General features: G+C 40.3%; 1 protein-coding gene across 3 annotated transcripts in view; it reads right to left on the reverse strand.

Moving 5' to 3' along the window:
• The window catches only part of camkmt (calmodulin-lysine N-methyltransferase), an 85,115-nt gene that overhangs the window by 67,958 nt on the left and 716 nt on the right, over window positions 1-16,441 (reverse strand). For all 3 annotated transcript variants that reach the window (XM_079472605.1, XM_079472607.1, XM_079472606.1), the window contains one exon: window positions 13,703-13,767. In XM_079472605.1, coding sequence (XP_079328731.1) covers window positions 13,703-13,767 — 65 coding nt within the window. The remainder of the gene's footprint in view (window positions 1-13,702; window positions 13,768-16,441) is intronic.

Raw genomic sequence — 16,441 nt, forward strand, 5'->3', positions numbered from 1 at the left:
AGTCTTACATTTCACTTTCCTGTTTAAAATTTCATTTCAATAATCACTTTCATTTTCACTATCGAAAGTTATCAGTTCATTAAATGTTGCAATGAGATGTGGTGCAATGACATCTGTTTCAGAAGAAATGTAATCATTCTTCTGTAATGCAAGTATAGACACTGTTAAGTCTGCAGGACCAGTCACCCATGGTGTATAGATGCAGCTATGATGAACAAGAGGTCACAGAGGCATTGTGATGTCTCAGACTGTGTTAGGCTTGTGTTGAACCGGATGGGAAACAGGCTGTTTGTCTAAACTCAGTCCTTACACAGGAAACCCACCTTAGCTTCACAACAGTACCAAAATCCTGTCAGACCTCAAAATAAACAGCAAAACAAAGAGCCGAACTGGGTCGGCGAGCCGATCTGTGTAGTCTCACAATAACCCCATTAATTAAACAAATCTTATGTAATTCATAAAACCTTTCATGAGAACCTAAATCCATCCTGTTTGTCGCACATTCCAGGAGAGGTTTTGGTCAAAACTGAGCTTGTTTTTAAAGTTCAATATCTTGTTGTGTCTTGGAATTCAAGGATGCTTAATATCGATAGCAGATGTGAATATATTGTGAAATTTGTACGGAGATTTAGTGACGAGTAAAGTGTGCAGTGCATAGCGCATGCAATAGGTGCTTACGGTGTATACATTTTTAAATGCACGTGTATATTAAGTACTCTAACATATGCAATGTCATTTAGGCACAAGCACACACACAGAGAGTATCTTTTGATTGATTTGTTTATGTACTACGCTGAATGAGCTCTCAGTACGGAGGCCTGAAGAGGACAATCAAGCTTGCTATATGTGAAGTGTTTCTGAAGAGCAGGAATAGTCCCCATCGCACAGCTGTAGAGAAAATCTATTCACAGATGTTGTTTATTATTGAAACTTGCAATGGATTGGGACTTTTCGTCACGGTGACAAAAAAAAACAATTGTAGTGTAAACTGCAATTGACTTGTACAGTATATAGAAAGGGAAAGCTTTAAATATTCAGCCGTGGAAAAAATAAGAGACCATTCCAGTTTCAGTTCAGTTTTGAATCAGCATTTCTGCATGTATTGTGGCTATTCAAATCTAGTGTCTGTTGAATTTCAACAGAAACAAACCTTAGGAATGACAAAGTGTGAAAGACTGCGAGAAAGTTGTGAAAAAGCTATTCCATCGTAGTTTCATTTTTAAGCTGATGCTAAAACACATGTAAAAACATTAGTATTGTGTTGTTTAAACATACGTTTGAACTTCTTATTAACTTTCTTAGCGGATCTGCAAACATTGCATCTTTTTAGTTATTTTGACCAGTTTGCTCACTTCAGTTTTCTAGAAAAAAATGCAAATATTAAGCAAACGTTTCATATGAAATTTGGGAACTTTGTCACAAGTTCACAGTATGAAAAAAATATATAATTTTGCTTATAAATAGTAAATATTAGTGTGTGCTATTTTTTTCGCGACTAAGTTGCAGGATTGACTTGAACCTACTGTTCACGTGAATGAATGTGTCAAGAGTTACGTATGCTACTGCCGCGCCACATACCTTCACCATTGTTTATCCCCCCATGACAACACTGTTATCAACACCTTTAAAAAAAAGCCTCCACTGCTAAAATGTTTGGTGGGTTGAGAAAGCATTGGATATTTTGATGGAATTTCAAATTATGAGGCTTTATGTTTAGGAATCAGAAATGATACAAAGACTGTATGGTACAGTGGTCTCAAATATGGACGCATAAGCCACACTTAAAAATGTCTAAAAACAACCAATACATGACATAAAGGTAGTTTCTTGTGTGTGACTTAGGTGTCCAAACCTGTACATGGCAAAACAACGTATCAAATAACAAAAAGGCAAAATTGGCAGTAGACAGCGCTTTCACCATCAAAGTGTTTGATCCCACAACCTCTTTTTTCCATCATGAAGCTTAAGTGGCAAATAGACGTTCGTTTTTCATAAAGATTGGATAAAACATAAAATTTCTGTATCAATCAAATGCATGAATATACAACGCATACAAACAATCTAGCTGCACATAAAACCATATCATACAAACCTGATCAAAATATCTGCAACATTAGACCGAAGCACATAGATAACCTTCTACACATAGTCCACATGTTTGTGACCATCAAAGAGGAGGAAGCAAACCAAGTGCTTTTGAAGGCTCGGAGCCCAAGGTCATTGCCGGAAAGTGCGGTAAAAGAATAAAATGCTACCCGAAATATGAAATGGAGAGAAAGCGATGATAGAATGAGAAAAGCTAGAGTGGTGGGGGTCACTAGATTGTGGGCAGATAGAAGCTGAGAGTGGAGAGGAGACACTAGAGAGCCATTACAACTCTAGCAGCAATGATGACCTCAGAAAGAACAACCAGAGGATCGTACTCGGTTACTAACGTAACCTCGGTTCCCTGAGATACGGGAACGAGTACTGCGTAGCAGGACACTATGGGGGAAAACTCCTTTTTCTCAGATGACTGAAGCTTTTTTCAATAGCACAGTGAAAACTGCACAGCACCTGCACAGACCTATGGCGATGGCACCCGCCAAAAGGGGCGGGGCTTAACACCAGTTAGCCCCAAAGCCGTTGCTCTGGGATAGGGTATGGAACAGGGAATCCCTGCTAAATGCGGAAAAGCCAAACTAATAGGTGGCCTAATCCAGTTGATCGTCCCAACAGTGTGCTAGTGGTTGAATGCAATGAAGAGGTATGCCACCTTTTTGGGGGCTTGACGTCCGTGGAGAGTGGAAGAGGAAGGTTGCTCTTTCCCTGACAATCTTTGTGTTTTATAGATTTGTTTGCTATAACAGCGGTATGTTGTGTGGACGTTAGAAAAGGCCCGGCATTCACAACATGGTACCAAAAACACATTTTCACCGACACCCGGAACTGAAATTTTATTTATATAGCGCTATTCACACTGGCATTGTTCCAAAGCAGTTTTGCAGGGGAAAATAGAAACCGAAAAACACAAAAAAGTAAACAGTACATGGTGTTAATATAACAAGTTAAATTATTCTAGTAAATAATATCTATTAAATGCAGTCTCCCGGTGGTTTATTTAATCGAGGGAGGGGACCTTGTCCCCTCCCTCCTTTATCACCATGCGTGTCAGCCAAGGATGGTGCTGAGCACCACGAGACTGATCATGGATCTGCCTATCGAATTCCGTGGCAGCACGTAGTGCAAGAGCTTTATATGAAGGAGGTCCAGCCGTAGCGAGACATGGTCCCTTCCTGTTCATCACCTTGGACTCAGAAAGGAGCCTGATCTTAGGCCGGGGTCCCTGTCGTTGAGGGTGAGCGTTGATGTGTCTCAGCTCCCATAGCCTTCTGAGCAGCAGGGGCTTTTAACGGCTACGGAGTTGGAGCTGGCTTCGGCGAGCTGCCACAGGTCTGGATCCGGGTCTCTTGGGCAGGAAATGCTTCATGGCCTGCAAATATTTCTGCGCTGCTGTGAAGCGTTCTGAGAACCCCTCCACCGCCAGGCCAAAGAGGCCGGTAGTGGAAATCGGTGCATCGAGGGAGGGGACCTTGTCAGCCTCCTTTATCACCGTACGCGTCAGCCACAGATGGCGCTGAGCACCACGAGACTGGTCATAGATCTGCCACTCCCCTGCCACGGCAGCACATAGTGCAAGATTCGTTGTGCTCCGCAGCTCTCTAAAGGGCTCGAGGTCGGTATCGGACTCGTCTTTTTTCCCTGGCGGAGTTTGTTCTGTTATACCTGAAGCACTTCTATGGAATGCAGCACTTAAGCAGTTTGGCCGGTGGGCAAGAATGCACGTCCAGCAAGGGCCGTGGTGGTTCTGCATGACTTCGTCCATCCGATGGTCGTGGGCGGACACAGATGTGCGCCCACCGACTCATCTAGGGGAGGCAGCTTCCTTGTTCCGAGGAAAAAAGCAGGAGGGCACGGGCAACGGATTCGCTCTCTGAAGCATGCTCAGAGACAGACGGACGCTCTTTTAGTTGGGATTACATCAAAACGTGCTGTACTTGTAGGTCGTTTTTTTCGGTAAGATGTAAAGAAAGACACAGTTTGCACCTTGTAAAATAAATGCATGTTTTCAATGCCACGCCAGCACGAATCACAGAAAACACTGAATAAAAGTTTGTTGTGTTATACAGTCGAAAAAGAAGATATGATGTACAGTACAGTATACAGTGGGATCGAAAATAGCTGAGGCCATATTGAAAATATGTTTATGGTACAAAGGCCTAAAATCAAGTCCCACTGACCCTCTTTGCTTTAGAAATTAAGTGTAGGACATCACACGAACGTCTTTGTATGTGAGGTTGAGGGAATGATCAATAACTGTGAGTATCTATAATGAACTTTTCATTAAGACAAGCTGCAGACTAGATTAAAGCAGTGCACGCTTGTCTCAGTATGTACTACTACAATCCAGGTGAAGCTTCCAAAGTGCAAGAGATTGCGTGCAATGACATGCATGTATCTGTAAGAAAACCATGAAGCTTAAACATATTGTGACGTGTTGTGTATGTGTGTTTCTATCTAATGGTCCTCTGGGGGCAGGGAGGTCCTCCATCAGCAGGGCATTAGCACTCTGTTGCCCCGCCTGGGTATCGATGGGCCGTTGTGGTGATGCCACCCCCCAAGGGCTGCCACGCCCTCTCAACTGTCTGGCTGAGTGACCTCTGACCCGAGGCTGTTTGGCACGACTGCGTTGACTGTGACACAGTGCTGGCTATTGATCCTCCACTGATACCAGAACAGCACTTAACACTCGAACCGTGGGAGTAATGGAGCCTGCCCGCTGTTATTACTGACCCTGTGTCTGTGTGTGAAAGACCAATACAGTGAATCTCTCAACCTCTCACTGTCCTTTCTCTTGCTGACTATCTCTATCATTGTTTAAAAAGTGAATGTGTGTGTATCCATGTGTGTATGAACAGCAGTGAGGTCTTCGCCATATACCCCTCTAGCACCTTTATTAGCATAACTTCAACATGTGTAACTGGGGTGATGTTACAGAAACTTCCAAGTTTATAGGGATAGTTCACCCCCCAAAAACAATTCTGTAATCATTCATTCATTCTCAAAAAATGTATACATTTCTTTGTTCTGTTGAAAACAATGAAGATATTTTAAGGAAAGTGGGGAAACTAAAAAGTTTTGGGGCTCCAGTAACTACCATAGTAGTATTTTTCCCTACTATGGAAGTCTATAGTGCCCCACATCTGTCTAGTTATAAGCGTTCTTCCAAATATCTCTTTCCCAGCAGAACAAAGAAATGTATTCAGATTTGGAACAACTTGAGGGTGACAAAATTTTCATTTTAGGGTGATCTATCCCTAACGCTGAGAACTGCCAAGTTTATTACTAAAAATGAAATACTGAAATGACGAAATATTATGAAACATGGCCCCTGATTCCTAGAACACAATTACAGCGAACAACGTGTCACTTACAATAAAAAGTACTATAGTATTACCACAGTGTAGTTGACATGAGTGACATTCATATTTTAACCATGTGGCTTTATGTAAATGATCAGGCACAATGGAGAAAGGAATGGCATAACTTAACTCCGAAACATCTTAAACTCATTACTGTACATGAATGATTAATGCAAATTATTTTTACAGTATATAATAATTGTATATTATTGATAAATTGGTAATAAATGAATATAAATTTTAAACATACATTGGGGAAATTTTCATACATCAACATGAATTTTTAAGGCAATACAACTACACCATAAAAGTTGTTGAAGTACAATAGAAATACCACAGTAACTTCTTATATAGATGTGGCATTATTTTAATACTCTAATATTACGCTGAAAACAAACAATGGGTTGTTTCAACATGGTTGGGTCAAATATGAACATTTCCTTAATTAACCGCATGGTTTGGTTTTGTCATTTTCTGCCCCAACCACAAGTGGAAAACAACCCACAATTTTTAGAGTGTACCTAAAGAGCTCTCCGAGTTTTAGGTCAATAATAACAAGCACAAGTAAGGTAAACAATGGAAACGTGTATATATATATATATATATATATACATTCTTAGAGAAACGGTACAAAACCTGTCACTGAGGCGGTACACTTTTTCACCTAAATAGTGCATATTAGTACATCCATATTGGTACCAAATGTTTACATATCTGAAGGCTTACACAATATTTAGGTACAAATAAGTACCTTTTAAAAGGTTCCTGGTGTATCAATCTAGCATCGCCAGTAAATGGAACATAACAACTCTCAGTGTCCCACAGCATCTCACTTTCTCTCTCATGGCCACAAGCTTGTGTCTGATTGCTTCACATCTGCAGCCCATCTCTTCATTATTTACAGTAATAGCCTGTCAAAGCTGTGCATTCACTCTCTCTAAATAACGTAAACCCACAGTTGGGCAATGTGCATGGTGCATGCACTGACCGGTTAGAGCTCTCTCTCAGTGGCAGCCCGGGGCTAGCTGCTAAATGGAATGCTTCACCTCAATTGAATGGGAATCATTTCGCCTTTATTTCTCCATGTGCATGACCTTGTCTTTCTTCCCCTGTGTGAGGTGAAGGACGCAGGGGGCTTGCCGCTGGCTGGTGGGGGCTTAGTAGAGGCTGGAGAGGGGCATTAGAGGAGCGACGGCCCGGCCCGGCCCAGAGCCCAGGTCACGGCGGGGGAAAGAGGCTCTTGAGTGATCTGATTGCCTGGTGCGGGATGCGGCAGTCCTTAGAAAGGTTGCTAATAGCATAGCCCCCTTTTAGTGAACAGGACAATACTGGCTAATTTAATCTGATGCAGAGCTCTTGTGTACACACAAGAGTACACACAAACGCGGATGGGCGTTTAACAGAAGAGGGGAAAAAATGCGAAAGATCTTGCAGACATGCGCTGCGCGCACACGCATTCCTGCCGAGTCGAGACTTGGAGGGATGCAAACACTTTCACTACACACGCTTTGGAAGTTATGTGCACTGTGGACTGGAAAAGTCAAAGACACTTGTTTTGAATTGATTAGTAAAACGCTGTGTTTTGTTGCTCTAGGAGAGAATGGACTTAAACGATTCTCATTGATCAGCGGTGCCCCACTTTGGAGCGCGCTATGGGTTTCGGCTCACGCTAACAGTGAGGGCAACATCACATCAACAGGGTACATGCGCGCATGCGTGTGTTAAATTGAGAGTGAGCGAGCGAATGAATGACAGCACGGGTGCGAAGTTCAGACAGACTGAATTACCTCTTCACTAAGCGTAATGTGACACTTTTCAATTAATATCTTTATCACAAGTGGAATTAAGCATCAATTTAGCAAGTTAGCCACATCGGCCAGATTGATGGGAAAATTCAACATGGTTATGGGGAGAGGTACGAGATTGATACACCGGGTTTCACAGGCGCTATCTAGAGTCTTATGCGGAGAATTAAGAACAGGGATGAGAGAAACTTGTGTCATATTAGAGTCGTGAGTTTTCCAAAGTATGAGAGTGCCCCCAACTGGACACGTCACATAAGAAAAGATTAACAAACAAGGGGGACGCGGAGAGAGACTCGAAAATAACGACCACCACCAACACGAGTGCTTTAAAACGACGGATCCTGAAAACATCTAAATAAACATGCCTCCTTTCCACAAGTATCCCTGTGAAGAGTTTCAGCAATGTGTTTTTCTCACTGTGTCAAAACACAGAGGTCATATGAGAGGCATTCACTGCCATCACAGAGGCCCCAGGTAAGAGAGATGCAATTAGGACGCTAGCACGATCAATTAACCAGCTCTCCAAATCTACAGTAATTAGCTACTCCATTGTGGAACAGTTGTAAAAAGCCACTTGGAAAAGCAACGAAAAAGCATCAACTGGATTGTTTGGAGGGAATGTGGGTGTGTGTGGAAGAGTATCATTGTGTGGTACAAACTGTTATACAGAGCGTGATGGGATTGTGTTCTGGAGAAGGGGTGGGTGTTGGCAAGCTATTTAACTGGTGTACTTACAAGCAAGTGGATGGAAAAACAATAGCACGACTCTCAAATACTGGTCAGATATGTGAAGATACGCACATCGGCCCACTTGCATGTACACTTTTCCTAAATTATAATATGCGCCTTGGTTATGCAAGTCTGTTACAGACACACACCTAAAGATCTCAGTGGGAAGTCCTGGCATCATCTGGCCATTTGACCAGCACTACATCCATCCCCCATAATCCTGTGGGCTGGATGGGCAGGGAGAGCTGGGTGAAAGAAGCACTAGGATGTCCCCCACCGCACTCCCCTAACTCTGTTTGGTGATTGGTCGCCCCGACCTCAATATGTTTTGTGAAGCATGAACCCCTGGGCCGGGACTAATAAATTACTTCTTCTTTTTGCTGAAGATTACGTCCCCACACGGCTCCACCAAGACAATGAGACAGGAACTAACCTGCTGGAAAATAAATGGGCTGCCCGCTCTGTGAGTAAGAAGGTCAAAAATGGAGAAAGACTCGGTGGCTAAAGCTTTACAAAATATCCATCGACAGCATTCGTTCGCAACTAGGCCAGAAAGGTGAAAGAATGATGATTCTGATTAAGAAGGAAACACATTTGTTTTTATGTGACTGTTCTGATGTGAAGAGTCTTTAGATCCTAGATGTTTTCTGGGCCTTCATCATTAAAGTCAAGTATACATGTTGAATGTCCAAACTTTTATCATTTAATGAAATAGACTTTTGAAAATACCAACAGGAGAATGCAGAAAAGAAAGACGCTGACTGGCCAAAAAGCAAAAGTGTGGGGCCTCTGTCCTGTGACACAACGACAAAGTGCAGACAATGACTAAGCCAGGCAATTATACCGTAACCCAAAAGCAGGGGGTGTGAGCTTCGTAATCTTGCTTCTCTTGCCAGTGCTGAGATCTGGAGGTGTCATATTCCTCCAAAACATTCCTGCTTCTTTCGCTCCAAATGGCCGACGTTTTGTCGCCAATGCAGGGCCCCTGTAATGAACCTGGGGGGAACTTCAGAACTCAATGACTGGACGTAATTACTTCTCTCCTTTTCTTCGCTCCTTTTCTCCTCACTCGCTCTCCCTCTGAGGCATACCGGCCCCCGGCTTTCGGGCTGGCTGGTCAAATACAAAAGGCAGGCTGCACTATGGCCAGCTGGGGGGGGGTATGGAACCCACAACCCTCCGATCAGCTGTCAGACACTGAGCAACTCAACACTGTTCACCGTGCTTGTGACCTCAACGAAATGACCTTGACAGCAATTAGACAAAGTTGTGTGATTTGAGAAATTCATGCTATCAGTGCTGCACATTTGAAATCATAATACTTCAGTGTCGTCAGTCTTGTCAACGTCAAAGTAACACAAAAATTGTGCACAGTATTTTTGTTTTATTTTCTTAAGTTTTATTTAATGAAACGAGATAAGGACGTTGTTTTCAACTATGGGCATCTTTGGGCACATGGACTTTTTTTATGATTTTGTTTGTGGTGGAAATGATATTTTCTCCATCCTATCATTAAAAATTATCATTCAAATTAATAATACATTCAACTAAAGAGTTTAAAAATGACAAAAAAACACTAAATATGTACATTTTACAAAAATGTTGTCACTCTTTCTATATTATCAAAAATGTTAAAATGTTAAAAATATATTTTTATATACTGTAAAAATAAAATGCCATGTCTAATACAGGCATAAAACATAGTCCAAAATGTTTAAATTAAAATGACATAAAATGTTTACTATGAGAATTACATATTGCAAAAAACAAACATCTGGGACGCAAAAGCGCCTAAAGTTGAAGCAAAGTATTGAAATGAACTGAATAAGATTACTCTTCTATCTCTATATAAATAAGTCTGTGAATCCCTTTTTTGATAAATAATTTGTCTGTTTTATGTCATTTACAGAGAGGAAAATACTACAATGTATATAAATCTATGAAATATAATTTAAATACAGCGGAAGCCCATTAACAACACACAGATTAGACATGTTAGTTCTGTTAATGAGGAGACATAAATGCAAAAACCAAAGAGACAGCACTTACAAAAATAAGTGTACGAGAGTCATTACATGAAGTGCTTTACACACAAACATACATTCAGAGGGAACACACACATACACACATCCCTCGCTGGAGTCAGATTTTTGGAGTACTGCCCAAGCTCGGAGTAAGAGGTGGCCATTCACATGCCTTGTTTTCCACCAAGACGCTAATCAGATAAATGATCTATTTGTTTTAAAACATCATCAAGTACATTAGTGCTGCTGTAAAACTGGCATGGTTGCTAGGCAAAAGAGGGGGGGGGGGCTCAGTACACAAGGAGGTGAATACAAGCCTTGAGGGGGGTCCACAAACACACCAACTGCGCTGATGGACACGAGGAAACGCGAGACAAATTAACTACACAGCATTAATCACTTTATCGTCCAATGGGAGCGCAGTATCACACAGAGACACAAATACACTCCATTTCACAGGGAAACAGAGGCCTGTAGACAAACCGGTGTTCTTTACAACATATAAACAATAAAAAGGCTAAAAAGATACTGCGGTTTCGCCATTCATTAATCTACCATAAAACTATCAAATAAAATAAAAAAGCGGTCATAATACAAAAACATATCGATGAGAAGAGTAACGGCAGAAGGCTGTGCGCTACATGAGACAAACTAGCAGGTTTATAAAGCCTAAATCACCTCATATTGCTGTTCTTCAATGTAAAATGTATGGGGTCTCACAGTCTCTCAAAATCCAGTGGGAAACACTGTACTTTGGTAAATAATATAAATATATATACAACTTTAAACATTTTACAAAATTTTTATTTTGACAATTACCCAGAAGAAATGTTTGTTTAATTTATTACAATAATCACAATAATTACTTTATAAATAATATAATGTGGCTATTGAACACTTTTACGAAACCACTAAAGCACCATCTCATGGCTTATCACTTTGTTAAAGTAGTTTACTGATATAGACCACTTAGCAAAATGTAAACGCTATTCCAGCAGCACTTTCATTTTTATTATTTTGTTAATCTTACATATGCAATGAAATCGCTATTAAGTAGAATAAAGCTATTCGTTTAACATTTTGATTCAGTTATAAAGCTTCTGGTTGTTTCGGTTCAAACGTTTAACACGCTAAAACTGGAAGTTCTTCTGGACCAGACTTGGACCTGCGCTTTTAACGTTTTCCGAAAGGGTCTTTAGAATGATAATTTGTGCAAAGCTCCACATTTCCAGATGAAATAAAAAAATTGAAGCTAGTCACTTCAGAGGAAAGCGAATAGCACACTTCATGAGGAGTCTTGGCATTGCAAAAACAATGAAACGCAAAAGTCTGATAAACGCACAAGTGTGAATTTATAGACTGTTATTACGTCCTCCTCATTCACACACTCTCCCGTCTAATTCCACTCAAGAAAGGACCTTTCCAACAAAAGATAAAAGTGTTACCTGGTTGCTGAGGTATGTTGGTAATTACTGTTGCATTACCCCTCGCACAATGACCCCTATAGTCTAGAATTGTAATTTCTCTTTATCACAGCCCTCAGCCGATAGAGCTGGTCCCACCGTTGACCCCTGTAGCCACGATTAGCAACGTTTGCTTTTATACGCGCGCTTGCATAGAAAAGAAAATCCTTCTATTATGCCACCTCGCGTGTAGGTTATCACGTAACGCTGTTTCACGTAATGACTTTAAACTGTTTTAGACCTTCGTCATTCAGCTTGAAGTCGCGGTCGGTTTTGGGTCGCTCAAACACAGACAATATTTCCTGTCGGTTGCTTTATAGAGAAAGCGGTTCCTGGCCTTTTCATCAACGGTATTGATTGATGGTACTTTCACAGATGAGTTGGGTTTTTTGTGTTTTGACACAAAGCTTCCTGCGCACGCTCAACAGGCCGCTGGGCATTAATGAGGGCTCGGGTCTGGTCAGCGAGCTGTCATGTAAACAGTCTGAGAGCAGTTGTTAATTAACTCTCACCGACACAGGAGAGGAGAATAAGGCAGAGATGGAGAGGCAGACCTCTGACCCTGACAGGTCTCGTTGGACAGCCTCAATCTGAGCAATTAGTATACCGGGTCCCTGAATCTGCATAATTGCTCAAGCAGGGGGTAGGAAGCCCAGGAACGCCAGTGGAGGGCATTGGACTCACACAAACAAACACACGGCATCAAAACGAAAGAGGCATGCATGCTAATAACGCTCATTACGCTTTGAAAATGCTCTAAAAGACACCGTCACACATGATTCATGATATCAGCGGTTGTAGAGCATTCTGGCAAACCCTGCTGAGGCTAAGCACTGCATGTTTGAAAGCATGAATGTCTCGATTTGTCTCAAGGTGATCGGTCCTTTACGTGTCATGTGACCCAATGAGACATGTGTTTAACTCCACATAAACGAATGCAGGATGTGCAACCTGAGAAAATTCCACATCTTGGAACACGTTATGTGAACTATCCCTTTAATGTCTCTAAAACAAGTATTAGGATGTGTTGACAAATCATCATGTCTCCATATATTTTTTAGTTTTTAACCAACATCTGACCCAACCACATGACAGGCTGATGTTTGAATCCAAATGTGGTCAACAAGCCTCTCTAAACCGTGTTCAGATAAGACCTTTTTGTGTCCCTCTTGATCCCGGCTGGAAACAACAGCACTTAAACACACAGCACAGTCAACCCTTCCATTCCTGACAAGTTGGATCATTGTAATCCATACATTTGGATAGCTAATCCACATTCAGCGCATCGGAGGACATAGAGACTTTTCGGCTTGTCAAATCCTCAGGCGAGGGTTTTGAACTGGGCATATGAGGTGGGTAATACAAGAGGCACCCCCCTTTTCAGACAATGAACCCGCCTGGCTGAGCTGACAAAGACGATGGGGGAGATGTTTGGGTTTACCAATGCGTAAGATCAATTAAGAGTGGTTGAGAGGAAGGTTTGAAAAGAGAAGTGATGACCCCGCTGCAGAGGACATCCATGCTGCCCCTTTTGACTAATCCAGTGAAAGAAGTACATATTTCAAGACATAAAATCCGACACAGAGAAAACCTAGTTTATTTACAAAACACGTACAGGGTATAAAATAGTTTCAGAAACGTTTTCGAGTAAAATAGTTTTTCTTTTATGCAAAGCTAAATGACTAAATGCAAAGCAACCAAAGAATAGGTTATTTTGTATAAAATCCTTAAAATAACTCCTGGAATTGGACAAATGTGACCTTGGCAAGACTTACACAAGTCTCAATGGCAAAAATGTTAAGACTGAGATAAATACAAAATGATGCCTATGATAAAAGATGTATTTCTATGCCGACAAAGTGATGACCCATGTTAATAGTAGATGAATTGTGTATATAACCTACACTGTGTGATATATTTGTCATACTCTTCACAGAGTCTTATTTGAACTCATAGACAGAAGTCAATGATGTGCTTATAAAGCTCAAGTGTGCCTGCCTCTGGTGCTTCATGGATCTGCAGCTTGATCTACACACTTTTCTGTCTGACAGAAGATTTGTTCCTTTTAAGACAGTGAAATGATGTTGATCTCTAATCAGACAGTAAAAGACCATGTTGACCTCTACATGATCACAAAGAATGCACTTGAGTTTACAGTATGTTATGTTTTGACATCAGCTGTTAATAAACACATGAATATGCACAGACAGGGTACTCACAGACATTCCCTGTGTTGTCGAAGCTGTTGAGCACCTCATCCACTCTAATGGGGCCAAGATTGTCTCTGAAATGCATCAATAAGCATGATTTACATGTACTGTACATACAAAGAAAATATTAAAACATATATTCTCTTTAAGCTGCGCATGTGCACAGCCGCGCGGTCTCATTGAAGCTCCCACGCATTGCAATCTTAACCTGTGTGTGGACAAAAAACATCCATTTAGGCAGCAGAAGCGATAGAAGAAATGTTACATCTGCATCATAAAAAACCGGTAGGTCCTAAATCAAATAAGCACCTATGTCTTTCTTTCAAGACTGTAAGTTTAGAATCAGTACATTCTCTGTCTCCCTTCCCATAAGTTCAGAGTTAGATTCTCATACAGTGCCCTCCACTATCACTGGCACCCTTGGTAAATTTGAGCAAAGAAGGCTATAAAAATAAATCTGCATTGTTTCCCAATAGATCTTTTGTTTAAAAAGTCTACAATATTTGTTGATTTTGATGTTTATTTTGAACCAGTGTGCTGATGGAACATCTAACCACGGCCCATTATAATATTTCTAGCAGAGCAAGTCACATTTTAATTTTTTATTTGTTGGTATTTGATATAAAACATGATGCCATGTATCTGATGTCCAGGACCTCTGGTATAAGATAAGGTTTACAACAATAAAGCTCTGGCGACATATTTAACTGTGGACATGGGGCTTTTTAATCTTGTGTTATTGCTGAATAAATAAATTGCAAAAAAAAGAATTTTCATGTCATATGGCCATAGAACCCAGTCCTGGTTGAAGTTCCAGTATGGATTAACATGGTGGAGTTTGTTTTTGCATGAGAGCAGAAGATTTGTGTCTTGAACAGTGTCCCAAACAACTTGTGGTGATGGAGGTGCAGTTTTCCATTATCTTTATCAAATACTTTCTGAGCCCAAATTTCAACTGATTATTGCAATTCTCCATCTGGTCTTTGGCCACTCAAACTCTTCTCCTCGCTTTGCATTGAGACAATATAGACACACATCCTGTTTCAAGCAGAATTTCTCCAGCAACTTTTTAATCATTGCCCTGATGTTCCAAAGAGATTCGTTATTGTTTTAACTATTTCCTTAAAGCCATTTTGTATTTTGTGTAGCTCAACAGAACTTTATTGGACATCAGAACTATATCTGGTTTCATCCATTGTGATGAATTATTAAGGGGGTTTGGGCTTTGTGTTACTTATATTTATTCTCCTGTAAAAAAAGAAGTCATGACTGGACAACATCAAGTTTCTAGACACATTGGTGTGCTAAGAAAATGTAAATATCAATGGGAATGTACTTGGGAGATATTTTACTCATAAGAATTTCTAAGGGTGCCAATAATTTGTGTCAAATTTGTTAAAGCTGTAAAGCGCTAATTTGACAGGCAAAGGACACAATACCGCTTCTGCATTGTAAAGTCTGACAAAACTATCGTACGTGTTTAAAATCAGTGAAACGCACACCGTGTACTGATGGTGCACGTCAAACAAGTTGGAACACAAATAACTTGTTGCATGTTGCTCTCCTTAGTCTGAAATGATGCTCTGCAGAAAAAAACTCAATGCTGATCCACGAGAAAGACAACGGAGCTCAGAATCATAAAAAAGCGGTAGAGGAGAAGGAAAAAACTAAAAGAATGACACTTAATAAAATGGCTTGCTTTTACAACAGAATGCATAAAATCTTGAGTGATTTCTTCTTTCGCATCCAGAGACAACCTCTACCTCCACTAGAATAGTTTTGTGCCATTAACCAGGGCCAGTCAACTCTTTGAAGCCTTGATAAAAGTACATTTTTAACTGTCCATCTCTCAGTGAAATGAAACAGTTTGATGCTGCAAGTCCTTTAAAATAATCAAACAATCTATATTAACAATAAAAAGAATACATGTATGTGCAACAATAACATGCATAATAGTGTTAATGTAATGCCTTAACATAATATTGCTGAAACATTAAGGGTTGTTTCTATTTAAAGAGCTCTGTTTACACATTTAGTATAAGGGGGTCCCTGCTCCATGCATCTCTCATCTAAGGGGTCCTTGCCCCGAAAAACGTTGAAGACCCGTGTTTGATTTTCCATAGTCAGGATGGTGCAGCTTTCAGAATTGAAACATTTATATCAGTCCATATTCCTCATAAATGGGAACATGAAAATAAAACATATGATAACTATTTAATGTTCTATGAAGAGCCATCCCTTCTTAATTTGTTAGTGCTTTTGGTTTCTGTTTTTAAATTAGAATGTCAGTTCTCAAAAATGTGTACTTTTGGTAACATGGTTCTATAAATTGCCAAGAAACATATATTTCTATATTGTGTATAGTTCACGTATTGATTGCAAATGTCACATCCAAAATGCTGAAATTGGCAATAAAACAACAAACCCAACTGACCAGTTGAGGAGTAGGACTGTAAGATATTCCCTTAAAAAATGATATTGTTTTATTATAATGCCATGCTTTTTTGGTGAACTGATTACCATTTGTATTCCCAGGGTGCAACGATATGTCAACTTTGGCCGATAATGATAACTGATAATAATTTAACGTTTTAAGCCGATAACCGATATAATAGCCGGTATACAGTATCTTAATATTAAATAAGTGGACTTGATAGCAGAATACAAGGTCATTTACACCAGTTAAATATGCTTTAACTTTTCTGGTATTTGTATTCAATAAACAAGTTATAGATGTTCTTCCAGTGC

Source organism: Barbatula barbatula (genome assembly GCF_947034865.1).
Source record: "Barbatula barbatula genome assembly, chromosome: 14".
In the NCBI taxonomy this organism is placed as follows: Eukaryota; Metazoa; Chordata; class Actinopteri; order Cypriniformes; family Nemacheilidae; genus Barbatula; species Barbatula barbatula.